Source organism: Pelodiscus sinensis, chromosome 5, assembly GCF_049634645.1.
Source record: "Pelodiscus sinensis isolate JC-2024 chromosome 5, ASM4963464v1, whole genome shotgun sequence".
NCBI classification, from domain to species: Eukaryota; Metazoa; Chordata; order Testudines; family Trionychidae; genus Pelodiscus; species Pelodiscus sinensis.
In genome coordinates, this window is record NC_134715.1 from 32,009,266 (window position 1) to 32,036,726 (window position 27,461).

General features: G+C 40.9%; 1 protein-coding gene across 43 annotated transcripts in view; it reads left to right on the top strand.

Annotated features, from left to right (window-relative positions):
- Positions 1–27,461, top strand: part of ANK2 (ankyrin 2) — a 602,743-nt gene that overhangs the window by 502,101 nt on the left and 73,181 nt on the right. For 25 of the 43 annotated variants that reach the window (XM_075929770.1, XM_075929777.1, XM_075929772.1 and 22 more), the window contains 3 exons: positions 2,008–2,106; positions 5,049–5,147; positions 13,249–13,321. In XM_075929770.1, coding sequence (XP_075785885.1) covers positions 2,008–2,106; positions 5,049–5,147; positions 13,249–13,321 — 271 coding nt within the window. Of the gene's footprint in view, positions 1–2,007; positions 2,107–5,048; positions 5,148–13,248; positions 13,322–14,817; positions 14,899–27,461 lie in introns of all 43 variants that reach the window. The other 18 variants (XM_075929766.1, XM_075929759.1, XM_075929765.1 and 15 more) reach the window with 1 other exon arrangement.

Sequence of the window (27,461 nt, forward strand, 5' to 3'; positions counted from 1 at the left end):
TGTATCGCAGATGTCTTCATATCACCTGCACCAGGAGGAGGAGAAGGCCAAACCACATGGTCTAATGCTCCCTGGCTCCAATTCAAACCGGCTTCTTGTTGCTAGGCTGTAGTCATAGCATTATAATTCGCCTCCCAGGCTCACACAGCTTCCTTGGTGTTTTGGTATCAGTGCAAACAGCTAAGCTCCATTTATGGCTCCAAAAATGCATCTGTTATCCTTGACAACTGGTCAGAAGCACAGAAGCTTGCAAGTCACTGATCATTCTTGCTGATTCCTCTGTCTCCGACTGCTTAATTACGTGGCCGATCCACTCCTCGAAGTGGGATGGCCTTATGAAAATAAGTCCAACTAGAAGATGTGAATGGCAATGTCCAAAAAGACCCAGAATCCAGGGGAATGTCAGGACATTTGCAATGCAGTCACAGCCCAGACTCAGTAAGTTAAAACCATAGATTGTTTGAAGAGTTGGTAAATATGACAGAAAGCTGGAAAAAAAACCCACCCCATAATAAAAGCAGATAGCTGGGAACCAAAATGGCAACTGGGAACTCCTCCAGCTGATCTCTTTGGAAGTAATTGAAAGAAATGTCCTAATTTCCCTGTATGTTTGTCTAAATGTGTGTTAAGCTTATTGGATCAGATTCTGATTTTAGTTTCCCTGGTTAGTCTGGTTATCTGGAACAATTCCATTAAAGTTGGTAGAGTAATATCAGAGTATCTGGTCCTGTTGGTGCTTCCAAAGCATCATAAATCTTGGCAGACTAGCAGATAACCAGCATTGTGGATTCACTCCATTTAAAGAGCAAGTCCCTCCTGGCTAGATTTGTAGCAGACATTAAAATCTGAACGACACTGGGTTCTTGCTGTGAAGCAAGCCTTTAGGATATTGTGTGCCACGTCCAGCAGAAGAGTGATGTGTCTGGACTCAATTCCAAGAGACTGCACTGATATTAAAGTAATGGAAATAATATGATTACCAGTATAAAACATCACAACCTGTTCTGAACCCCTGCTTAGTATCCTACCTGGTAGATGGATGTATAGCCCAAATGTTACAAGGACAACTAGAGTACCAAGCAAGTTGGCACCCATCTGTCCATATGAAAGATACATGTCAGGCATAGTCATAGTTTAAGGCACACACACAAGTCCAAGAGATCAGTCTGAGTGCCTTAGGCTCTCTTAGATATGCATAAATGGTAAGTGAAATCAAATTGCTATTTTCCCTGTTTTGTTGTCTGCCTGCTTTCAAACTCAAGAGCAGATAATTTTGTAAATTAACTGCCTGACTGGGTTCATACAATTCCCTCTCAGATCAGCTGGCTGAAGTGCAGTCTGGCCATGTTTTTGTAATGTATAAAATCATGAATGGATCATTGGACTAGATAAATATACAGAATAAAAATATGTACAATAATATGCAACATATACAAACGTTTTGACTATATTATGGCGCAGAGTTGGGATCTTTTTTTGTAGAATATAAACAGCAGTGACATTCATAGTGAGACTTATAGTCACACAACTAGTTCATTTAAAGTGGATTCAATTAAACCTGTTAGAGTTTACATGGCTTTGAATATTAGCTTAAGCATTTGTAAAGGTAGAATCTTTGAGTACCCATTAAAAGCAATGGTCTGGGAGACCTGGTTCTGCCCTTCCCACCCAATTTGCTCTGTCGCCTGGGGCATGGCTGTTAAGTTCTCTGTGCTTTGTTATTCCATCTATGAAATGGGAACAGTAAAGCTTGCTCACCTTTATAAAGACCATTAATTCTGTCACACGAAAAATGCTCTGCAAGTCAAAATATTATTATTATTTATTATTTCATTAGTCCCTAGGTGGGTTCAGAGACTGTTGCTGAGAATTATTGTGTGTGAGAGTGAATTGCTGCCATAGATGTTGTTTTAAATAATATCTTGATTAGAGGAAGTACATTGACATCTATTTTCTAATCACTGTATTTTTCCATCCTACAAATATGGCAATTACCACCAATGACAGAATGGCTACACCCCTCTGCACCAAGCTGCTCAACAGGGTCATACTCATATCATCAATGTGCTACTCCAGCATGGGGCCAAGCCCAATGCCATCACTGCTGTAAGTCTGGAAATTGCCTGGGGTACTACTGCAATCTGCCACCTGCCTGCAGCTTGTTCTCCTCATGGTTCCTCCCTTTCCTGAGTCTGATTGACTCATTTGATCCCTCTCCTCTGTAGCCTTTGCTTTGCTGAATGTTCTGCTCATACAGCTGGTTATCAGATGTGTGAGTGTAACTTCCTGCCTCCCTTTCAAGCCCCTTAAGGTAGCTCTGCTCGGTTGCAAAGTGCTCTCCAGACAGAGAGTTCGTTTGGATAGTGAGCTGAGCATGGGATTTGGAAAAAGTAATTCCTGCGTTATATTTCCAGGCTGGCCACTGACTGTTTGTGTCACAGACACTCCTCATTTCCGTTTCTCCAGGTGTAAAATGAGGGTGGCACTAAAGACGGTATTCTTCTTATCCTCCCAATGCCTGGTCTAGAGGAGGGTCTGCACAAAAGCAAACTGTCTGCAGCCCTTCTGTATAAGATGAAAGGAATGTTTACTGCTTGGGATAAAACCCGTAATTGACACAATTTACTCTATCCATTTGTTTGCCACCTCCTGGATGTAGGTCAGTGCTATTCCTGGATTCTCAGATAGCAACCATAGCTTATAGCATAGCTTCTATCCTCTGCAGACTGCTAGGAATCCGCAACTGTTTTTCTTTAACACCATTTTCCACAATAGCCAACTATATCTCTGTCAACTCTGTAGGCCCAGATGGTACAACTAGTTAAAAAAAAAATTAAAAAAGCCTTTGCCTGGCTCTTGACTGGGGCAGATTGCCATGGGTGTATAATACACTTGCTTAAACCTGCACTGGCTTCTCTCTTGCTCCCTGGAACAATGCTCTGGGATTGAGTTATCTAAAAATCCCTGTTCTAGTTTATAGCCTAGATCAGAGGCAGGGAACCTTTTTGGGGTGATGGGCCACTGACCCCAGAAAAATCAGTTGGGAGGCAGGATCCTGGCAAGCCAGGGGCTTTATCTGGCCCCTGGGCCTTAGGTTTCCCACCTCTGTCCTAGATCATCAACTGGGGGGCATTTATGGTCAATTCTTGGGCTAAACACCTCATCAGAGCTTACTTAATTTGAAGGTATGTTCATTTGATTTCAGTATGCTTGTAGGACTGTCACAGCCTCAGTCCTTAAGGCCTCAAAGCACAATCACTGCTGAAATAGCCTGGGCTCTTACTCCATTGTTACAGTCCACACAAAAACCTCTCAGCCAAGTTAAGTGGTGTTTTCAAGGTGGGGGGGCTAGCTGGCACAGCTGTGACGGGCCTCTGGGTTAGAGACCCAGTTCAGCTTTCATTTGGGACTTGTTTTCATTGTAGTGTTAGCTAGAGGTATATGTAATTCGAGAGTTACCCCAGGCTGAGTCCTGTCTACACACACACATTTCTCACTTCGGGTAAGTTGTACTTTAAACGTGAGCTAGCTGGACCATGAGAGGATGTAGGCTGATGCTCCACTATTTCCGATACTTGAGTAAATAATGCAATGAAGTTAGTCTGTGCTGCTAATTGAAACAATGTCATTTTACAGTCAAGAGAGCCTAACTCAAGAGGCATTAACTCGACTGTGGATAACTAAGCTAACCCTGCCGTGAAGCCCATGCTTTGGGCTGGCCTGCCGTCCACTTTGTAGTTGGCTAAAATACATGGGTGCTTGTAGTTCTTTCCACAATTCTCATCATGTGCCCCGTAGGACAGACAAGTTCTCCCATTATTCCCTGGGAAAGATTAAAAGAACTGTTCACTTACTGCTGTATGAAGAACCATGGGATATGCCCTCGGAGGTCCTAGTGATACACACAAGTGACAATAGCAGCAATGAGCAGGGCTCAACAAATTATCTACTCGCCATGGGCGAGTAGATTTCAACCGCGCGCCCTGTTTACCGGCAGCACACACATGTGCAATGCGGCTCTTGCGTATGCGCAGTACAGGGCTGGCGAGCGGCTTTCGCCACCGTTAGTCAAGCCCTGGCAATGAGGACATAGTAACTTGGACAGGGCTTTTAAGAGTGATGGCTCATACCCAGGGGCTGGTCCCCCAAGGTTACTCTGCCATGAAGACATACCCTCAGGCATTCTTAGCTGATGTAACTTCTGTTGGATATTTTTTTCTGCTCCTCCTGACAAAAAGGCACTGACTTTTGGCTATTCATTGTGGATGGATTTACACTGTGCTGCCAGGCACTTTTAGAATAAATAAATACAGACCCGGCATTTGATACTCTCTCATTCACATAGAGTTGCTCCATTAACTTCAGTGGCACAGCTCCTGATGTAAGATATTGTTCGGTGTGAGCGACACTATAGCAGTTTAGCCCTATATAAATAAATAATGCCTATCCCTGAGGGTTAATTAGCTGATCAATTCTTCATCTGAAAATTAAAAGAACTATTTAAATGCTCATTGATGCATGGCTTAAATAGTCATTTAAATGTGAAAGAATCCCCACCATGTCCTGAACTTAAAACTTGTTTTGTTGCTGGGTAGTATGAGGTTTTGTCTAAGTTATGTATTCCCAGAGGGAGCATTGTACCTGCTGCAGATGTGAACTGTTTCTGTCACAAACTTCTGCTTAAAACTTTTTAATAGTTTTAAAGAATAATCTCCCAAATAATAGAGCATTTGTAAAACAATACAGTCAAGGCACATAATGTGTAGTGAAATTTGACAACTTTAGGGTTAAACCTACTACATGGTTTTTATGAGGAACTGCAGGCAGATGTAAGTGTGTTGTGTTACCATGGCAATCAGGGCTATAGTCTTAGAGAAGTTACAAAGACAGATTCAGATGTAATGGTAAAACTCGGTGATTTTCCTAAGCTGTGCCTTGTTTTGGATGGAAATGCTGGCTCATGTAGTGCTGGGAGTGAGCTCATTGGTTCAAATCACAATCCTCCCTCTCATTTCTCTCTCTCTCTGTCTCTTTCTCTCTCTCTCTAGAATGGTAACACTGCCTTAGCGATTGCAAGACGTTTGGGCTACATCTCAGTGGTCGATACGCTGAAGGTTGTAACAGAGGAGGTCACCACCACCACAACTGTGAGTACTAGATCTGTGTTAATGCTTCTATTCATAATGCTGTCTCTGCGGTATTGCTTCAGACTCCCTATGCCTCTGTCGTCATTTTAGTTTAAGTTTTTAAGGTCCTCCTTTGCTTGGTCATCGCAAATGTATTGATGTGCAACTAGATGTGCAATACAGTTCGCAGAATTAATATAACTCTATAAATCTGAGTTCACACCAATATAATAACAGGTACTCATAAGTTTTTTAGAGATGGGCCCTAGCAACAAATCCAAACTTCCCTGAAGTTTGGAAGTGCTTATGTAAGTTCTAGGCAATTTCTCGATGTTCCTTTTTCATTATCCTGGTTTCTTCTTTTCAGCTTCTATGCTTGTATGCTTTCCTCTGTGACACCTGCTGTTACAGAGCTGCCAAAGCAGGCATAAGCCTTGAGACCATGCCCGTCCATGAACGGGTGCCAGACTTTGTGGTGCTCACTAAGCGGCTCTGAATCACATAAATCCTCATTTTGCTCAAATTACTTCCAGAACAAATGGGTCCAGTTTTATCATAATGTACCTCCCCGCTTTTCTCTCTCTCCTTCCCCCCCCCTGCGGACTTCCTCAGCCTGGAGTCAGGATTTTGATGCTCGGAGCTCATGAATAGTATATGCCGCACATCCTGAGTTGAGCCAAGTCGATGCCTGTGGAGTAGTTTTAGTTTTCACTCCTTTAAAAAAAAATCAGTTTTAGGGAGGGCAGAGGTAACTAGCCACTTGGTTATGTGGTCAGAGTAGATACAAACTGTTGCTTTTAACCAGGAAGATGAGTTATATTCTGATGCTATGACATGTGTGGGGGGGTGTCACTCTCACTGGTGACATTACTAGAACTGTGACAGACTGTAGTAAGTCAGAAAGGAGGCTTTCAAAAAGCTGTGTATCACTGAACACAATTATACTACACCATTTTTATATGAATTTGCCTTATTGTCTTTTACTGTGAAACCTTATAAGTAGAATGCTTATTTTTAAAGCATGAAAGATTATAAAAAATAGAAAGGCTAAAAGCATTAGGTACCTCATAGAGGCCCCATAATGACAAATCCAAAGATTAGTGAAAAGATGCTACCATATGTTATAAACCAAGAACATGCACAACAGTGTATGTGTGGAGGGCGGGGGGGGGGGGGGGGGGGGGAGGAGATGAATAAGAGAGATGACAATAATTTTGCTTTTATATCACATGCTGACAGCAAGTCTCTGTTGAAATGAACTGTGGAAGATGGAACAAAATTAGCTTGATGTGAGGTTATAAATAGAGTTTGCGATGGTTTATTAATGAACTGCAAGAAATAAAGAGGCTTAGTTTTTTTTTCTCCAAACTGAGTCAATCTCCTGATCCAGAAGAATTTTAATAAATACGGAGTATTTGGGTTTTCAAATATTTATGTTAGGGATATAAATGAGTAGTTGAGTGTACAATTAACCAATAAGTCTAGACTTAACGGTTAATCTTCTCAGCTACTCAAATCCTCCCCACTGCCTCTATTTCAGAGGCAGAAAGGGGGGGGTGCAGAAAGTAGGAGCCAGTGCTGGGGAGAGTTGGCTTATATCCGGTTCCCCCCAGCACTGGCTCTGTGGTGCCTCCTGTCCCCCTATCACTGCTGCCTCTTTGAGAGGCAACAGCAAAGGGGGTGGAGGAGGGCAGAGGCTGCTGCAGCAGCCCCTCTCCATGGTGGTCTGAGCTCCCCATGAACTGAGGCTGTTCCACATCCCACAGAGCAGCCTCTGTCTGTGGAGAACCTGGGCCCGCTGCAGGCAGAGGCTGCTTCATGGCAGCAACCCCTGTCCACAGGGGGTCCAAGCTCCCTGCAGACAGAGGCTGGAGCAGCCTCGTGGGATCAGCCTCTGTCCGCGTTAGGCCCAGGCTTGCCATGGACAAAGGCTGCTCCATGGAAGTTAGAGCAGCCTCTGTCCCTGAGGAATTAGACACTGTTTCCCCCTCATGGACAGGGGCTGGTGCCACATTGCGCTGCTGCTTCAATATGAGAGGCAGTAGTGTGTGGCAACAGGCAGCCAGTCTGTGCGGGGATCTGGTTTTTAAACTGGCTCCCCTCAGGGACTGGCTCTTGCCTGCCACCCTGTGCTTCTGCCTCTGATAGAGTGGCAGCAGCATGGTATGGCATGGGGGCTCCCTGGGGGTGCACTGGCTATCAGTTCGGCCTCCGAGGACTACAGAATAGTCGAGAAACCAGATTCAGATGAATGAAGAAGTGGGTTGTGCCCACGAAAGCTCATGATACCACCTACATTTTTTTGTTAGTCTCTAAGGTTCTGCAAGACTACTTGTTGTTTTTTAAGTTTTTCCCTGCAGTAAGGCTGTACAGACGAAGAGATTGATATTGCTAGAACAATTCACCACTGAAAAAGGTACATTGCCAGTACAGTCACAATAGCTATTTCATTCCCCAAGGCTCTAAGGCCAGTAATATAACAGAGTGATGCATAGAGAATGTTAGACAATTCAGTGCTCCACTAATATTAATATGCAAGTTACTGGCATTCCATGTGATGAGAAATCTCCAGTTCTGATTTATATATGGAACAATTGCTTCCAAAGGCCCTAGGCCTACTGGAAACATGCTGAGTCTCAATTCCTTCTCATTTCCTTCTCATTTACATTAGAATAATTCAGTGTGTGAGTTGAGCTCCCAGAATATAAAGCTTCAAACTGAGATCAAATCTACACTAAACCCGGCAGCTCAGCTTAAGGTATGCAACTCCAGCTATGTAGTATACATAGTTGAAGTTGGCTTACCTTGAGCTGAGCTTTGCTGCATCCCCACAGTGGGAGGCCAACAGGAACAAGTGCTCCCATCGACTTCCCTTACTCCGCACAAAAGGAGGAGTATTGGACTCCGGCAGGGTCACCCTTTGAGTTTGATTTAGCGAGACTTAACTAGACTCACTAAATCAAATTCCAGAAAATCAATCAAAGTGGCAGCAATCTTTCTTTTAGTGTAGACTAGGCCTGAGAAGAGAGTCAGATTTCCCTTCCCCTCCCCCCGTGTATTGAAGAACTGGCATAATGAAAAGCAAATAACATGGAAGCACAGTTGGTATTTACACTATAGAACATTTGTGATTTGTTTTATGAAAGTGTCCTGCCTTCTGATGTGTACTTTGCAGGTCACCAAGTGACAAATTTAAATTGTCAGACTTTCTTAGAGCAACAGTTAATTTGTGTATACATTTTAGTGTAGTTGGTAGAAACAAATATTTTGTGATATATAAATGAGCTTTAGGCAGTGCATGATTTACCAGAGCAATACAATATCAGTGGAACTAGAGCGACCACAAAAACAATGAGGAATTAGTGTTTAAGGTGCCACAGCAATCCTCAATGTTTTTGCAGATCCTGACTAACATGGCTGCCTCTCTGATACTAATAGATCACATACACCTCTGCATTTAAAACTACGAGTCTTATTAAAGCCATTAGCTGTCCCCAGATCCTCATCCTTTTAAAAATGTGGGGGTAATGAATGGCTCTTTATTCCATTGTTAAATATAGTTGCAATTCCAGGCTGATGGGTTTTAATCAGGGGAGCTAAAATTAATACTTTGTAGGAAGTCAGAAGTAAGTAATATAATTGTGCCAAGGAAACTCAGACCTCAAAAAGGGCATTACTTGGCAATACTGATACCTGTACTCTGTCTACATATCAAAGGCGGTATTTGGCTCAATATTTGAAGTATTGTACCCTGCTCAAACTTAGGGTTTAAAATGAAAAACAACCATTTGTAACATGCAGTGTTTAAAAAATAAGCCTGATTTTCAGAGGTTTAGCTCTACAGTGAATTTTGGATGCATGTGTACAGGTAAGTATAGTCTGTGTATGGACAAATGACCATTTATGTACAGTGTCTAGGACATTTGATCAATACACTGGTTGAACATGCAAATCAAGCACACAAATATGTACATGTATTTCTGTGCAAAGCTTCTGAAAACCTAGACTTCCAGCTAGATTTTCAAATGCAGATGCATAAAGTGCACACACAAGTGGCCAGATTTCCAGAAATACTAAGCACCACTGAGTTTTAGAGGGAGCAGCTGGTGTTCAGCAACTCTTAAACGCAGGTCACTTAGGAGGCTAAATATGAATTTGGGTGCCTAGCGTTAGGCTCTTTGAGCTCATATGTCTCACTAAGCATTTGTCTGAGAATGCTAATACTAGTGTTGAATAAGAGTAATAGGAAGACAAATATATAGATATTGATTGTGTTTATACACCATCGCCTATGTCTAAGACTATATTAATAAACTAAATCTTGATGTCATGGGATTTAAATTAGTAAAACAAATTTGATAGCCCCAATAGGCTGTAACCATACTCTGTGTTTGCTTATCTGGTATAACTAGATTTTAGCAGAGGTAACATATATACAATATGCAACTGTATTAGTCTTATACCATATTAACATACTTATCCTGTATTGGTATTTTTAATTAGTTGTCCTCCTACAACCACCACTGCTCCTACAACCACCACTGTCCCTATCTCAAATGAGATGAGGGGCATTTTGTTTACATAGATAAAATCCATCTTAAATTGTATTTCCTTCTCCAATTAATGCTAACAGTATTGAAGTCCTGAGTCCAGAACTCTTCACCTCTGTGTTCTTCTTTTATGCGAGGCTTTTGCTTCTGAGCTTGGTATGAGAACTGGGATTTGAGCCTTAATGAGTGAATTCTCTGTTGCATTTATTGTCAACAGAGATGAACTTCTTAAGAGCTTTCACATGTGACTCCTAAGTTTTTTCCTAGGCAATTCCATTTTCCCCCTTTTCCTCAGAGGCCTCCTCCCATCTGTGTGCTTGCTGAGTCCTCGGCTGTTTTATTCTGTGCTCATACACAGTAGCAGTACAGCATTTGAGTTACTTTCTTGTCTTTTTTAACAAGTGATCTACATACACAATGCTTTACCCCATTATTTGGAGAATATACTAATCCTTCCCCTCCTCACCTTATTCTTCTTGTAGGGTATCAGTCTTTTTGTTCATTTAGGATTTATTTCTTAATTCCTTGCTTCTATTGCTACAAAGAGGGATATTGAGGTCACATGCACTGCTGTATGTGTTCAGTCAGTTTCATCTGGCTCAGACTCCCTACTGCTGTCTGACCTTTCTAGGGGAGTGAGGGGAAAAAAGAGTCAAAGAATTAGCTGAGGCATGTAATGAGTACAAAAGAGCTGGGAACACATAACACATGTGATGAAAACTATAAGTGTTAATTCCTTGAATCATGTTTAAGTTCTAATTAAAGATGAGTAACTGAATTGCAGGCCATCAGTTCTGCCCACCCTCTGTCCTGCCCACATAGGAAGATAAATTGAAACTTATTGTCTGCAGTTACTGCATTTCAGACACTTAAACTTAGACAAATTACCAATGTTCACTCACTCAGCAATGATGAGAAGTGTTGATACGTATAGAAAAGCATCATTATAATAAATAACAAATAGTGCTACCTTACTCACTGGCTCGCTAGAGGCATAGACCTACAGCACCAGATCTGGAAGACCTAATTCAGTTTTTATACAGGCAAACTGACATTGAGAACTTTGCCTGAGTACAAATTGAGTAGGGGGCTTCCAGGTTCATCCCTCAGTAATTATCACAATAACTATCACATACTTTGCTACTTCTACCTTTGGGATTAATTTATGCTTTATAGGTACTGGCAAGAATTGAGAGTGGAACAAAGGTGAACTACTCTTGTGGGAGCTTAAAGAGACAAAACGTCTCCTGACACTCCTCTAAATACAACTGTTCAAAACAGTTGGCAATTCTTTCTAGGCACTGGGACAGGGGAGAAAGACTTCACGTGCTCCCTCACCCCCAGGCCAATCAAGGTCTGTGGGTGGGGGAGCACAAGAAGTCTCTTAGTACTGCCCCTTCTGCCAAAGGCCCCACCACCTTCTGGGGCAGCCCAGGGCCACTTCAGAAATTTGTGAAGTGCCCCTCCCCCTTTAAAAATTATTCCTCATCCATGCCTTAAGCAGTGAAATGTAAGCCCTCCTTCACAGATATCCGGTTCTATGGCTGATTTCAGAGTGTGGTGTGGTTGTGTATTGGCTAGTGCTGCTCTGACGATGGAAATATTCTTGAATTCATTGACTTGTATCTCCTATTATATCACAGGCAATATTTTTCAGATCCTTATATAATCTTGTCTCTAAGGGATGTAAAATACTATTCAGTTGGCTAACTGGTTAAACATGAGGGCTGTGTCTACATTGGCAAGATTTTGCGCAAAAGTGGCCGCTTTTACGCAAAATCTTGCCACCTTTCTACATAGGCCGTGAGTATTTGCGCAAGAACACTGATGTTCTAATGTACAAAATCAGTGCTTCTTGTGCAAGAACTATAATGTTCCCGCTCAGGGATAAGCCCTCTTGCGCAAGTATTCTTGCGCAAGAGGCCAAGAAAGCCCGATGGCTAAAATGACCATCAAAGCTTTCTTGCGCAAGAGAGCATCTACGCTGGCACGGATGCTTTTGCACAAAAGCACATCTCTTGTGCAAAAGCACATGCCCGTGTAGACGCTTTCTTGCGCAAATACTTTTAATGGAAAAACATTTCCGTTAAAAGTATTTGTGCAAAATCATGCCAGTCTAGATGCAGCCATTGTTTAACTGGATAACTGATTGAAGGCAGGCAACTTGGAGGAGGCTGGAATGATTCCTTCTCTCCGCCTGCCACAGGCATGGCCTGCTCGAGCCCAGCCAGAGCAGCCTCTGCCTGCAGAGTGCCTGGTTCTCAACGGAGAGAGGCTGCTCCAGCTGCGACCCCGGAACACCCCTGCCTGCAGCATGCCTGGGCCTACCGCAAGCAGGAGCTGCTCCTTGGCGGACCCTTGTGGGGCTGCAGCAGCCCCCTGTCCATGGCAAGTGGGGAGCTGTTCAAGCCCCACTGGTTTCACCAGTTCAATCTTCACATCCCTAGTCTCCAACTACAGAACATACTTGTTTTCATTTCACCACACACTCTTTCATGCTCTTCACTCATCACAGTTCTGTCTTCTTATTGCCTTCTTCATATCCTTGACCTACACCTGACCTCATCCTAAGGTGATGCTCCCATTGTTGAATCAGTCCCCCCTTCCTCTCTTGGTCTCACTTCATGGCCAAACACCCTCTGTATTCCTCTTTAAGTCCTTTGTGAGAAGTCACTGATTCTAAAAATCCATTTTCTAATAACCCCCATACTCACCTTTACCTGAACTATTGCCTCAGGTATAACTAATCCTATATGCTATTTGGTGCTGGTCATATGTTTAAATTTGGGTGTACGTAAATCACCATGTACATTTACTCCTAAAGTACGTCTAGACTACAGGCTTTTGTCGACAGACACTTTGTCGACAGATACTGTTGACAAAGCATCTGTCGACAAAGAGCGTCTAGACTACATCCAGCTCTGTAGACAAAGCAAGCCGCTTTGTCAACATGAGAGTGTAGATGCAAAGGACAGTGTCGATGCAACAACGCCTTGTGTCAACAGAACTCTGTCGACAAAAGGCGTTATTCCTTGTAGAATGCGGTTTACCACCATTGACAAAACTGCCAAGTTCTGTTGAAGTTATGTCGACAATGTAGTCACTCAGCTGCTATTTCACGTAAGAAATTCATCATATGGTCTGTCTAAATACTCTTCCTCTTTTTTCAGTTTAAATATTTCACATCATTCATAGCTTCATTTCCAAATGCTTTGCAATTTTAATAAGTTCCATATGTCTCATACAACTTTCTACGGCTCTTATGTAGACATTACCTAATTCAATTTAGAACCGCTTTGGAAGCATTGATCTGAGTTACTCTACATGGATAATCTATTTATAAAAATGCATTTAGTATGTTTTTTTCTAGATGACCAATTGCTGTAGCACAAATAAAAAGCAAGAGTAACTATGGAAAAGATTAAACTCGGAAAAATAAAATCAGAGGGAAGAGAAACCATTGTAAAATGTCTGAACAGATTGAAACTGCAGCTGTTGTTAGAAATACTCAGATAAATAACTGCTACTTTTCTTGATGCTTAACTCGAGAGTTGATTATTCTGTCTCTGCAGACTGTGACAGAGAAACACAAACTGAATGTACCTGAGACGATGACCGAGATCCTGGATGTTTCAGATGAGGAAGGTGAGCAAATTCATTAAATTCCCTTGTTTAGTGTCTTTTACGCCATCTACAGGATAGAATCAAGCTGCTTCATTTCCTGTAATAGTGAGCTATTTAAAGGCCTTGATTTAATGGCTTGTTGGCTATAGGACTTGAATAGAGGCATTAAAGATGGCCCCAATCCAAAAACCCTGGATCCAATCTCCACTATCAAACTTCTTTATATTTCTGTAATGGTCAAGAACAGATTCTAAAGTGTCAACACTTTCGAATCTGGGAGTTTAAGATCCATATATAAAGTTCTGCAAAAGCGCACTTGTCCACTATACAGAAAGGTTTGAGACAGTGAATATTTTGGTTCAGATCCACTTCTATCAGATATGCATATCAAAGAAATAGACTAGGATCTTTGTTTAAGTGGAAACTTTTAGATAAAAATCCATATGTCTGAAGGAGGTAAAACTGTTACCACGAAGGCCTTTTTGGCACATGCAGACCACAGATTCATAGAGCATGACATAAGGTAACAACACACTAATATTGGCACAATCTCAGATTTAATCCCATATGCAGAGTGCAGGAGTGTGTTACATCATTTATCTAAATCCAAAGAAAACATCTGTGAAATTTATCTGGGATTTTTTTTTTTACCTTTGGACAGCTTTCATTAGACATTATAGACATAAGCAAGCTAACTTGGGAGGAGAAGGGGGGGGTAAGTTTTTAATAGTTTATGAAAGAATAGTTTACACATTTCAAATACTGTGACTGCTGGACTAATGGTGAATCTACTTTTAGGTTATAATAATGGGTAGCTTCTCTTTCTTTTTCTGTCTGAAATGCTGATTAATATTACAGTAATGATATTTTATGCATAGCATATCCGTTATTGATGTGAGAGGAATTTCCCAGATTGTGGTTGCCTAAAGGATTTAGGAACCCAAGTTACATTTTAATTCATAAATGACTTAGACACTTGAAAGATTAAGTCTTATAGAAAATCAATGGGATTTAGTCTGCTAAGTGCCTGGGTCCCTTTTTGAGATAGGTCTTAGGCTGCTAAATTACTTAGGAAACTTTTAAAATTTACCCTGTGTCTAAATTTGTGTATTGTGCTACGCATATTTGGGTGGGTTTTTTTGTCAATTTGCCTGTGTTTAACATGACAGGCTAGAAATCTACATGCAGTGATGGATATAGACACATCATCTATTTATATAAATGCTTCATGGCAATGTAATCAGTGCACTTGTGTCTCCACGGTTTGACTCTGCCACCTCTATACTATTTAAGCAGAACTTTAGTCCTTGAACAATAAATGAGACTACTCATGGATGACAAAATAAGGCCTTCAGTAATGCAGCGTTATGTTGAAATTTTTCTTTTCCTTTGTTCATGTAAGCTACCATTCAGTCCTCTTTTAATCTGCAATGCAGAGGATGGATTTCCACTGCTATATCTTCAGGAATTACCTCCTGGGTATCCCCTTTTCTCAAGCTAACTTGTGTGTTGTGCAGCCTTTAAACACTGTGTTGATGATCGCTTCAGTGATGGGGAAGCATATAGTGGCACAGGTGCTGTTAAAAGGAGTTTTTGGAGTAAGACACACACTTTTCTGTTTCTGTTGAATTTGGTTGTATGTATTTATGTTTGTGTTGTGACAATCCAAAACTGCATAATCTGGGTGCTTAACACTGATCCATGTTGTTACTTTTGATAGCATGCCTATATGTATTTTTCTGTATGGAGAAGCCAGAAAACCCCTAGGCAATTTCACTTGTACCATTAATTATTTGGCTGCACTGATTGTGGTCTTTTGGCATGATTAATCCCCTCAGGAGTATTACCTTCAGGTTCTGGGTTTTTCTGTCACCAGCTGACAAATAGAGTTTATCAAAAAGCCAGCAGAGTGGAAATCGACTCCCCTGTACATCTCCTCTCAGGACATAGGCAGTGTACAAAGCATTTATGCCAAAGCACAAAGATTGCAGTTCTTATCACCCTACTTAAAAAAAAAGTCCATTGCTGGGGTCAAAAAGCATTTTGGGTGATATGCAAACTTGTCATCATGGGTGGTGATTCTAATAGGAAATTTAAGTAGCTGGAGGCCAAAAGGCGGAGAGAGGCTGAGCATTTTAATAACTGGACTGTCTGCAAGAGACCAGCAGTAAGGTTCCTGCATACATTGCCCTTAGCTGTATTACAGTGACAGGATATATTTCTGAATAAATAAATGTGACACACTAAACCTGCTCACTTTTAAAAGGACAGGAATACTTGAGCAAGTGAATATTTCAGAGCCCCACTGTTCTTGGGAGGAGTTAGTTATCTGGTATTTTCCTTGGGAAGCAGTTGTTTTGTTATGATCCTTTTTTGTGTTTATTGATCCAAGTTTTTATATATTCTTAAGGCCCAGAAATAATATGTGGTTGGCGTTGTATAAAACAGGATGACCCAAATATATATATATATATATAGGTTGCCATCAGTATGTTTGGCAGCAAGAGTGACTTGTAAGGCAGGATTTGTGCTGTACAAACTTACAGAAGTAGAGAGTCACTTTTCTAGACGATTATGCACATGTTTAATGTTATGTGAAATCAATGGGGCTACTCAAAGCTGTAAAGAGAACCATGTGCATAAGCTTTTTCTTTTTCCTTAAAGACAAATACTGATGAGACAAGACGCACTAGATTACTCCCCTCCCCATTTTTGGATAGTTGATGACTAATGTCATTATTAGTATTCAGCCATTACTTATGTTATATTTGTCCCACTTAGAGTAATAATAATGATAATAAAATATTTAGCACTTAATTTAGTGTTATACATGTTTAAAGATTTTCACTGAAATTAAATAATTTGTGTTTAAAAGTTCATCAAGAAAGAGATATTTTAACTGTTTTTGGCCTCATTGTATTGATAGGGGAAATGAGAAGGAAATAATTTCTCCGAAGGACTGTAGTGAGTTTGTTTCAGAAAAAGAAACTCCTAATTCTCAATTCTGTATCCATTGGAATATACCATGGTATCATTTTGTATTTTGACATTAAATAAAGTTCATTTTTGTTTGAAGAAAAGCGATAAGAAAACCTAAAAGGCCATGGTATAATTTAATGTGTGTAGAGGAAATAGTCCCAGAAATCAGCCTAGAATAACAACACCCAAAGGAAAATAACCATTATATAATAAATTCCTATTGCATACTCTCTAACAAATTACAAAAGATTTGATCCCATGTTTGCTTTAGAAACTAGCTTGTGTAGTCATTGTGTCATTCTTTTAAACATCAACAAATAATGATCTAAAGAAGAGGGTCATCAAGATAATAAATTTGTTTATGTATCGCTGACAATAGCTTAATCGTGTAGGCTGAAAGTAAAATGTGTCCTGTACATCTATATTCACCGTAATATGCATTAAGTCATTACATATTTTAATCACTGAAGGCCAATTTGTTCCATCTATATACTCACATAGAGTAGTCCCTTACTCTCAAGTAGTCCTGTGGATTTCATACTTACCCATAATAATAATAATCATGTGAGAGTAGGGTTTCATATCCCTTCATAAACATGGATTAGGGGTGAATTGATTTCATGTAATCTGTAGAACTAACTCATCACTGAAGCACAAGAAAAATGTGACTTTAGATTCCATAAATCAGCTCAGAGTTAATCCATAACCTAATCTGCCAGATTCTTGATTAAAAGAAAAGTGGATTACTAGGAATTTATAAACTGAAAATCCTATTTCTCATAAGAGTAAGACAGCAGTAAAAAAAGGTTTCTTCATTCTTTTTTTGTAGCATACACTAAACCTGAACATGTGAAATAGTCAAACCATTTAATAAACATGGCTCAAATATTGTCACATGCAAGAAAAATTGACAAGAGCAAGTGGGATACTCCTGGGTATTTTTGGGGAAAGGGAACACTCAAAGAGGAATCAGCAAACCTGGGTTTTGTGCCAGGATCTGCCTGTGACCTGTTAGGTGACTTTTTGGGAAGTCACTTCATTTTCTTGTGCCTCAGTTTCCCCAATTGTCAGTTGGGATTAATGATACATTCCTTTGTATAGAATTTAACAATCTGTGGGTTGAATGGTCTATGCAAGAGCAATATTATTATTTATTGAGTCATCTATTTCAAGGCCAGAAGGGATAATTGTGATAATCTAGACTGACATTTCATATTACACAGGCTATAACTTCCCCAAAATAATTTCTTCTGAAATGAAGCACATTGTTTGAGATTTCTCAGTTAGCCAGTTTTCAATCCAGCCAATTTATGCCATGTGAATTTTATACTGATAGTATTGTCTCCATGTTCAGCTGGGCTTGGCAGGGAATTACAGTATCTGTGCATGGACAGCCTCTCTTTCATCAGTCTCTCTGTGTGTGGATCATAGAATCATAGAATACTAGGACTGGAAGGGACCTCGAGAGGTCATCAAGTCCAGTCCCCTGCCCTCATGGCAGGACCAAATACTGTCTAGACCATCCCTGATAGACATTTATCTAACCTGCTCTTAAATATCTCCAGAGATGGGGATTCCACAACCTCCCTGGGCAATTTATTCCAGTGTTTAACTACCCTGACAGTTAGGAAGTTTTTCCTAATGTCCAACCTAAACCTCCCTTGCTGCAAGTTTAAGCCCATTGCTTGTTCTATCCTCAGAGGCCAAGATGAACAAGTTTTCTCCCTCCTCCTTATGACACCCTTTTAGATACCTGAAAACGGCTATCATGTCCCCGCTCAGTCTTCTCTTTTCTAAACTAAACAAATCCAATTCTTTCAGCCTTCCTCGATAGGTCATGTTCTCTAGACCTTTAATCATTCTTGTTGCTCTTTTCTGGACCCTCTCCAATTTCTCCACATCTTTCTTGAAATGTGGTGCCTAGAACTGGACACAATACTCCAACTGAGGCCTAACCAGCGCACAGTAGAGGGAAGATAATATGTACTACTACTAATGTATTTTTTCTAAGCCTTGTTTATATCTGTGTGAAAGAGGTTGAGTAGGCTAGTCAGGGCTAAATTCACTGAGGCTATGCCTACAGGGATCTATTGGAAAAAGGTACGCAAATTGCGTATCTTTTTCCTATAGTTTTTTCACAAGAGGCTTTTCGGCCTGTGTCCACACTGAGCCAAATTTCAGAGAAGCGTTCTCTTTCGGAAGAGCCCTTCTTCCTCATGAGAGGAGGAAGACAGGGCTTTTGAAAGAGCGCATCTGCTCTTCCGCGACAAAAAGCGGAACAGCAGACACATAGTGTAGACCTAGCCAGTGGATGTGTATTAGTGGAAAGTGCAGGTAGGGTTGCTAACTATCAATTTGCAGAAAACAGAACACCCTTGCCCCTTCCCAAGGCTCTGCCCCTGCCCCACCCCTTTGCTGGGATTCTGACCCACTCACTCCATCCTCCTTCCCTCCGTCTCTCTCCCAAACCCTTACTCTTTCATGGATTTTCACTGGGCTGGGCCAGGGCAGGATTCTATGACAGGGGAAGGCCTCCAGAGTGGGTTCAGAAATTAGGGGTTCAGCATGCGATGAAAAACATTTTGTAAATACTTTATTACTAGGGGGCTGAGCCCCCTGCTTGCTATGCTCGCCAACCTCCCTCTCTCTCTGGGGGTAGGCAACCCTAGCTCTCTCCTTGGCCACCGGGTTGGGCCGAGTTGAGGCGATGCCAGCCCTGGCTATCCCCCACCTCCCCACAGCCTAGACCACACCACGCCTTCCCCTGAGCCAGGACTGCACCAGACCCAGCTATTCTTGCCCCCTCCCCACTGGCCCAGGCTGTGACAGCCCCAGTTCATCTCTCTGCCAGGCCTAATCCTCCACCCCAGCTGCCGAGAGAGGCTGAGATCCAGGCCTACTTTGTTGGCCTGTGGACAGCCCTGGGCCTGCTTCTGGGGAGGAGCCCTGACTAACGCTGCTGCCTGTGCAGGGCCCAGAGCATCTGAGCCCCAGGAGGGAGGCGGAGAAAATGGCTGCCGCCAGCACTCTACTCTTTTCTTGGGCTGTGGGGAGCTGGGAAGTCGGCAGGGAGGCAGCAGTTGCATCTCAGAGGAGTGGCAGCCCCGGGCCTGCTACTAGGGAGGGGAGTCTGGCCATGGATAAGGCTGCTGCCCATGTGGGGTCAATGGGCCCCAGAGCATCTGAGCCCCAGGATAGGGGCGGGGGGGGGGGAGCTCATGGCCTGGAGCTAGCTATGGGGTGATGCGAGTGATGTGCTGATGTCACTCTTCCTGAGGGATGACCATTTTTTTTTACATATAGAGAAAGATACTTAAAGCTACAGGGTGAAATTCTACCTTTGTATTACACCAATGTAAATCCAGAAAACCTGCACTAGAATTAATACACTGACTCTGGATTTACTGTTTTGTAACTGATTTGGTTTACAGTATCTAGCCAAGGATGTATGTCTTACAGAAGCAGATCAACAAATACAAGTCAAAAGCTTATGGGAAGTATTAGGTAGGCATGTCAGAGCTAATTGCTAATACCTTTCTTCTGAGAATTTTAACCAAGACCTCACCCTCATTTCACAATGATCTCCACACTCTAGATTCCACACTCTAGCTGTTAAATTAAAAAAAGAAAAAAAAGGTCATCTATGTAATGATCGCTTGCTTGGGGCAACAGAGAAGAGCTGTTTGTGTTGAGGTACAGTATTATCAAAAGCTACTTTTTATAAATGACATTGGTGGGTTCCATGTTTATAGTCTCTTAATGATTCCCAAATAAAGTGGTGGTGGTGGCGGGGGGCGGGGGGGAGAGGGTTTCTAAGTGCCAGACATACAAACCCAGTTTTAAATCTGAAAATCAATGTGGACTGTTTCTGGATTATGCACTATAAGCCATTAATAAATACTAGAATTTACTTTGCAGTGCTCTAATTCAGGAGGAGACACATTTCAATCATCCTCCCCTCCCCAAAATCCCAGCAGGGCAGATCAGAGCTAGAGCACTTGATCACCCTTTTCTGACCAGATAGTAGGGACACATGCAGACTTTCTGTTTCATTTGCTTCTTTCCTGTCTTTCTGTAAGTGCTTCTCTGAACAACAAACAGCTGACATGATGGGCAATGTGCATCTACGATCAACTAGCTGTAAAATATGTTGGGTTTCCATTGACTGAAGATGCAGAAATCTACAGCTGTGTTATGGCTATTAAATTCATTAACTAAATTCATTGTAGCGCAGGTAATTGTTTAATGGATGTAATACATCGAGTGGAACATTGACTCTGGAGAATCAAAGGTTTCCAAGCAGATTCTCAGGGGGTGATTTTTAATATACTTGCCATTAAAGATATTTCAGAGTTAATATATTTCATAAAAAATTCATACTAGCCTTTGCTGCCTCTTCTCCATCTGTTACTTCTAAGTTGCAGATCCCACATGGAGAGCTGTACTGCATCGTGTGGCCCTTACCAACAGATAGCAGGAAAAATAGTGTTTTTGGCAAACTGACACAAGTGGATTCAGCTATAAGAGCATAAATTAAAACCAGCTTCTGGCAGCTTTTTGTGTAACCTCCTTTCTCTTTCTCTCTCTCTTTAATTTATCCCTTTGGCTTTCTTTGATTAAGGTACTGTGGGGAAATGTCTGGAAGAACAGTTCTTCAGCAAATGTTTTTGCTGAAGTTATGTTGCTGGGAGAGGATTGTGGTGAGCTGGAGCTTTCCTGTTGCGTTGAAAGTAATGCCATATCCTCCCCCCCCCCCCCCCTCCCCCCTTTATAAATGAGCTGAGTTTCCAGGATAATATAGAGAGCATTTCATAGAGTCATACTCCTGGCTGTAGATGTGAGCATAATGACCAGAGCACCAAAATGAAGATGCTCCCTAGCCCATCTGGCTTGTTTTAAAAGCCTTAATTAAATACTTCTCCCATAGCCATAATTCCCAAACTAAAAACTCTTATGTGGCTTACTAAATTCTCCTCTCCTAATAATGATATGTTGTGCTTACAGAGTCTTCCACTTGAGGATTTCAAAGTGCTTTTATTGGCAGTTAACTGATTTAAGCCACATTTTGAGGTAGGAAAGTATCCATTGTAGAGTTAAATTTAAGGAGATTCGGTGTAATTGGGTAATTTGCTCTGTCACTCAGACAGTCACGTGAAGAGTTGGGAATTAGAATATCCCAGTCTCTTACTTTAATAGCCAGACAGTATTGCCTTCATATTCAGCTGCACTTGTTAGGGAAGCACTTATAATTATGGTCTCCACACATGACCAACCTCTCCTATCAGTCTATTCACTGATACCCGCATAATAAATTGCAGCAAGAGGGGTTTAAAGTTGAACATTAGGAAAAACTGCCTAACTGTCAGGGTGATGAAACATTAGAATAAATTGCCTAGGGATGTTGTAGAATCTTCATCACAGGAAATATTCAAGAGCAAATTGAATAGACATCTATCAGGAATGATCTAGACCAGTGTTTTGTCAACCAGTGGTATGAGTACCCTTAGGGGTACTCGAGAGAAGTCTGGGGGGGAGGGTATGTCAACATAACTGAAATTTGGAGAAAACTGAATTTTTGCTTTAAGTTTTACAGCGTTTTATTATTTTTGTACTTTTTACACCCAAAAATTTCATCACCCACCTGGCTACAATTAAGTTGTTTAAACAAATGTGTTGCAATGGTAGAAAAAAAATTGTAGGTATTGAGGGTACAATTTTTTTTAAAGGGGCGCTTTATAAAAAAAGGTTGAGAAACACTGATCTAGATGGTCCTTAGTCCTGCCATGAGGGCAGGGGACTGGACTTGATGTCCCTTCCAGTGCTAGGGTTCTATGATTCTATAATATTGGTGTCTGAAAATGTGTAATCAGAATAAAGATGATTTTTGTTTTAATAAGGCCCACCTGTTGTTAGCAAACATTTTACTTTTTATTCCAGCCCAACCAGATCTAGTCCCAAAGCATTTATCAAGATGTTTTCCCTACTGCTTATAGAAGCTTTCTTAGATATTTGAAATAACAACACTGATGATGATGATAATAATAATAAACATCTGTTGCCTTATTTTTAAAAAATACCTGCAATATTGCAGGTTTACAATCCTTTATTTAGGGTTATTCAGAAATGGTAGGCTGAAGGCATGACTTTTTGTTGAAAATATAAAATAGTAAATATATGTTGAATATATGTTCACAAAACACAGAGCTATCAGAATGAAATAACTGGGTTTATTTAGTGTGGGAAAAGGAAGACTGAGGGAGGACATAAAAGGTTTTATGCATCTAAAAGACTATTATTATAAGGAGGAAGGAGAAAAATTATTATTAATCACAGATAATAGGACAAGAAGCAAATGTCCTAAATTACAGCAAGGGAGATTTAGGTTGGACATTAGGTAAACTTCCTATTCTCAGGGAGGTTCAGCACTGGAATAAATTGCCTAGGGAGGTTGTGGAGTCTCCATCATTGGAGATTTTAAAGATCAAGTTAGACAAACACATGTCAGGAATGGATTTGGGTGGTGATTGCTTGTGCCATGAGTGCAGGGGACTGGACTTGATGACCTCTCAAAGTTCCTTCCAGTTCTTTTATTCTGTGATCATTGGCTGAGGAAAAGATATTTAAAAAAAAAAAAAAAAAACTTAACTCCTGTGTGAAAGCAGTTTCATGAAGCTATGACTATGGTTGGATTTTCCCTCATTCTTCCACCACCATGAAGCCCTCCACATGGACAGCGTCTCCTAGCAACTGCATTTTGAAAACTGACCCTTGCATCTAATGTGACATGTCCCTTTACCGTCATGATGTTAACTCTGCCCAAGAACTCCGGCACAAGTATCTACTGCTGGCTGCTCTTTGTAGGCTAAGCCCACTACCCCTTTGCTCCTCCACTATGGTGGATTGTGTCTCTGCAAGTTCTGGGGAGTTCACCAGACTGCTAGTATTAATATAAGTATTTATTCGTTTATTAATTTGTAGTTCAGTAGTGTTCAGAGGCTTCAGTCAGTGTAAAGGTGAACAATCACATAGCAGAGTTTCCACAGGAATAGTCTATATCCCAAAATGCTTAAAATCTAACTGAAGGCAAGGTACAACATATATCTGATGAGACTTAATTGGCCTTACACCTACCCATGACCATCCATTACCAGTTCTCGTACTGTGCCTTAGTCAATTGCAGTATAGCCTCCCAGCAGCCAAGAGTACTCCCTTCACTTGCTAGAAAGGGAAAAGAACTTTGGATCCAGTCTCCCTCACATTTCCTATTATGACTCTCATCATGTCTGTCTCCTCTTTCTCAAGCGTATCTGCTGATTGTTACAGTGTTGATCTCGTGTATAGAGATCAATGGTGCAGTAACTCTCCCATGTGGTGCTGTGAGTACCAAAAAAACCAAAACCAAAAAGGTTCTTCCTTCACATTAATGCAGTCCTGTTTGAAGCAGACTATGTTAATGTGAATAATAAATGTTTTCTTTCATACTCCACAAGGGGCATTCCAGTGCAACACTTTGGTTTGTATTGCTATGCACACACCCGTGGTCTGGCTGTTGGAACTATAGGACAGCGTACGCATGTTCTCGGTATTATGATAAAAGAGGTGGGGCGATGTAAGGGACTGGGAATTATGCCTTTCCACTCAAGATCATTGCTTCAAAAATGGGCTTGGTAGGCAGCTCTTTGGTCATTGTGAAATGTGTCCGTGGTCTCATTAGAATTCGCAGTATACAGATGTACTCATCACCCTAACCAATCAGCACTAATTGGAACCACTGTAGGCAATGGTAGCTCAGACAGTGTAATTTGAATGCGTGTGAAGAGGGGATTTTTTTTGAAGGAATGCCAGTGGGATGAAAACTGGTAGGGTTTTCCTTTATTTCAGTTATGGATGGAATATTGGGCATGATTGTAAGTTTCTAGTTTACTTGAAAAAATCATTTGAAATTCCTTTTAAATAGCTTTTCCTTGATATCTTCCAAGGTTTAAATAAGTCCCATGGTTTATATTGTCAACATTCCCAGAAAGCACTGTTTGTCAAAAGACAGGAAATATGCAACAATTAAATGCATTCTCTTGTTTTCTGTGAAACAATGCCCAATCTCTTTCTTTTTCAGTATCACAGATGGAGCTTTAAACAGGCTTTGTAGTTACCTTTTAAAGATTTAGGGCCATATATATAGGTATTTTATAAAAGGACATTGTTTTTATTTGATTTTGGATGTAAAATTTTCAGAGGTTTTTATTTAACAGCTGGAAGCAATACTTGATCAACCTAAGATCGAATGTTAAGCTCTTTATGGGTGAAAAAAAAATCAGTCTTTCTGTATTTGTGATTAAATAGAGTTCATTTAGTCTGCTTCATTTAGTTCATATGGCTATCGTAGTGAAACTAAGTAGAAAAGATTATACCTTATCCCAAGTATAGATGTTAACAATAATACATTCTCACTATATTTTCTTGCCTTATTTGCCCTTGTTAAACTAATCAGATTTGCATATTTGGATTTAATATAATAGACATCTAAATAAAGTCCACATGGCAACTTCATTAGAACTCAAAGGAAATTTGCAGAATACAGAGCACAAAGGAGTGCTGTCTCCTTTGATATGAAGCTGTAGTCTCTGTAATGCTATCACGCTGCTTCTTGGGCTGAACAAATCAAGTTGGACCCTCACAGCTAGGACTGGCAATTTCTGTAGGTCCTATCTTGTATAAGAACTGCAGTCTGCTTTGTTTGATGTAAATTAGGTGTCAGGTTCACATTCCTGGCAAGATGCCAATGCAGTTCTGAAATGCGAAGACTTACAAACTTAATTTGTGGACTGTATTACTGGTGACAGTCACATGGTGGATCTCTGTGGCCTGCATTTAGTACACAGGCTCAATCTGTAGCTATGGAATGCCATGCTAAGGAGTTGGGAAGGAGGATGGAAAGACATTGTGTTCAATGCGCCTCTTCACTGAGGCTGACAGAAACCATTCTCTCCAATGTGGAGATGGATCACACTGGAAATGTATAAAGAAATGTGGGGAAACTTCCATGTGTCACATAGAGATGTAAGTTAAGTGATGATGACTCTCCTGAAAAAAACAAGTTATTACTTCATATCTGCATTCTGTGTGAGGGACCAAAAGCACAAATTTGTTCACCTTCAGGGCATGTTGTAAAGTCCATCTGCTAACCCAGGCTTTGGGAGAGAAAGGAGCATGGTAATGGCCAATACTTGTGGTAACAGGCTAATTTAGGTTTTGATTTAATTTTTGGTTAATTATTTTCTGATTTATGGTGAGTTCTGACTCCTTGTTCATCTTCCCACCTTGTACGTATGTAATTGTGTTTCCATTTATGCAATGGGGTAAAGAACTTCTGAGTATTAGTTCCTGGGTTTTAAAAATGAGAATATTACAGGGGACAATGCAAGGGTATTTGTTGTCAGGAATGACATCATGTCATTGCAGTGCAGTTTGAATGTCTGAGAATTTAAAAGAGGGCTCACTTTGAAAGGTACATAAAAAATGTACCTTTCAGAGTTGAAACCAACCATTTGCAATCAATAATGTCTCAGTGTCCATTGTCAGTCCATGCACTGAATGTAGCTGCAGATAAAGGAACTGTCACCTTGTCTGGAGTGCCGACTTCTGGGCAGACTGCCAAAAGCAGGGCACACAACCCAAACTGGTGGTATGTTCTATAATTAGATCTCACCAAGACAGCAACCAATGTGAACCCCCAGAATACTACAGTGGTCTTATAATGGAGTCACAGTCAGTCCCCTTCAGCATGCCTGTCTATCTAGCCATAAGAGGAAGCTGGACTATGTGATAAATGGTCATTTACACAAAAAGACACTAAACATTTTGGTTGTACCCAGACCCAAGAAACCAGTCCCTCATCCAGGTTGATTTGCATCCTAGGTCTCACCCACAGACAACACCGGTAGCCAATTTTATAATAATAACTAGCTAAACATTTATTAGCTAAGAAAAAGGAATGTGAGTTACTGAGAGGTTAAAGTAGGTATAAGTATATATACAGGTGAGTTACAGTCTGTAACAGTGGTTCTCAAATTGTGGGGTGCCCCCCCAAAGAGGCACAGAGGAATCTTCAGGGATGCACTTCTCCCTCAATGCCAGCCTCTTGTTCTGTCTCCAGATCCAGCTCCTTCTTCATTTTCTCTGCCCCAGACCAGCTGTCTTTCTAGCCTTAGCTCCTCTGCTGTCCTCAGTTCCACTCCCAGCTCTGCTGAAGAAGTGGGCTGTGCCCACGATACCATCTACATGTTTTGTTAGTCTTTAAAACACTACCAGACTATTTGTTGTTTTTTAAGTTTTAGCTGCTGAGAAAGCCTTGTCTATATAGTAATTGAAGGATTTGTGTTCAGATGGATTCCTTTACTGGTAAGGGAGGGCACAAACGTCAGAGCAGCATTGATCTGTCATTTCAAAAGTCTTCAGAGATGTAGAAGTCTACCAGTTTCCCTAATTTATTTTTAAGGCTACACAAAGGAACTCTGAAGTCTCCATCTTCTCATACAGTTATTCTGCCCAGTTAGAATCTGAACAGTTAAGTGGTGAAGAATTTTTTTTCTTTGTATCCATACATTTAGTTTCTTTTCATAGAAAAACAAGTTGACAGTTCTCCTACCCAAGTGTGCTCTTTCTTAGGTGATGGAGGGAGGGAAATGCATTTAGGGTTTTTGAACTCTCATCATGACCCTAGATTACCTTTTGCTATGCAAAGCTCAGCAATTAGCATATTTCTATTGTTTCCTTCATTTGCATTACATGGCTTCTTTCTGTTTGATGAGTCACTTAGATATATACAGAAGCAAAATGCAGGACAATGTAGCACTTTAAAGACTAACAAGATGGTTTATTAGATGATGAGCTTTCGTGGGCCAGACCCACTTCCTCAGATCAAATAGTGGAAGAAAATAGTCACAACCATATATACCAAAGGATACAATTTAAAAAAATGAACACATATGAAAAGGACAAATCACATTTCAGAACAGGAGAGGGATGCAGGGGGGGGGGGGGAAGGTAAATTGATGATATTAGAGGTGGGGAGAGTGGGATGTCTGTGAGCTAATGGTATTAGAGGTGATAATTGGGGAAGCTATCTTGGTAATGGGTAAGATAGTTTGAGTATTTGTTCATTCCTTCCCGGAGAGTGTCGAAT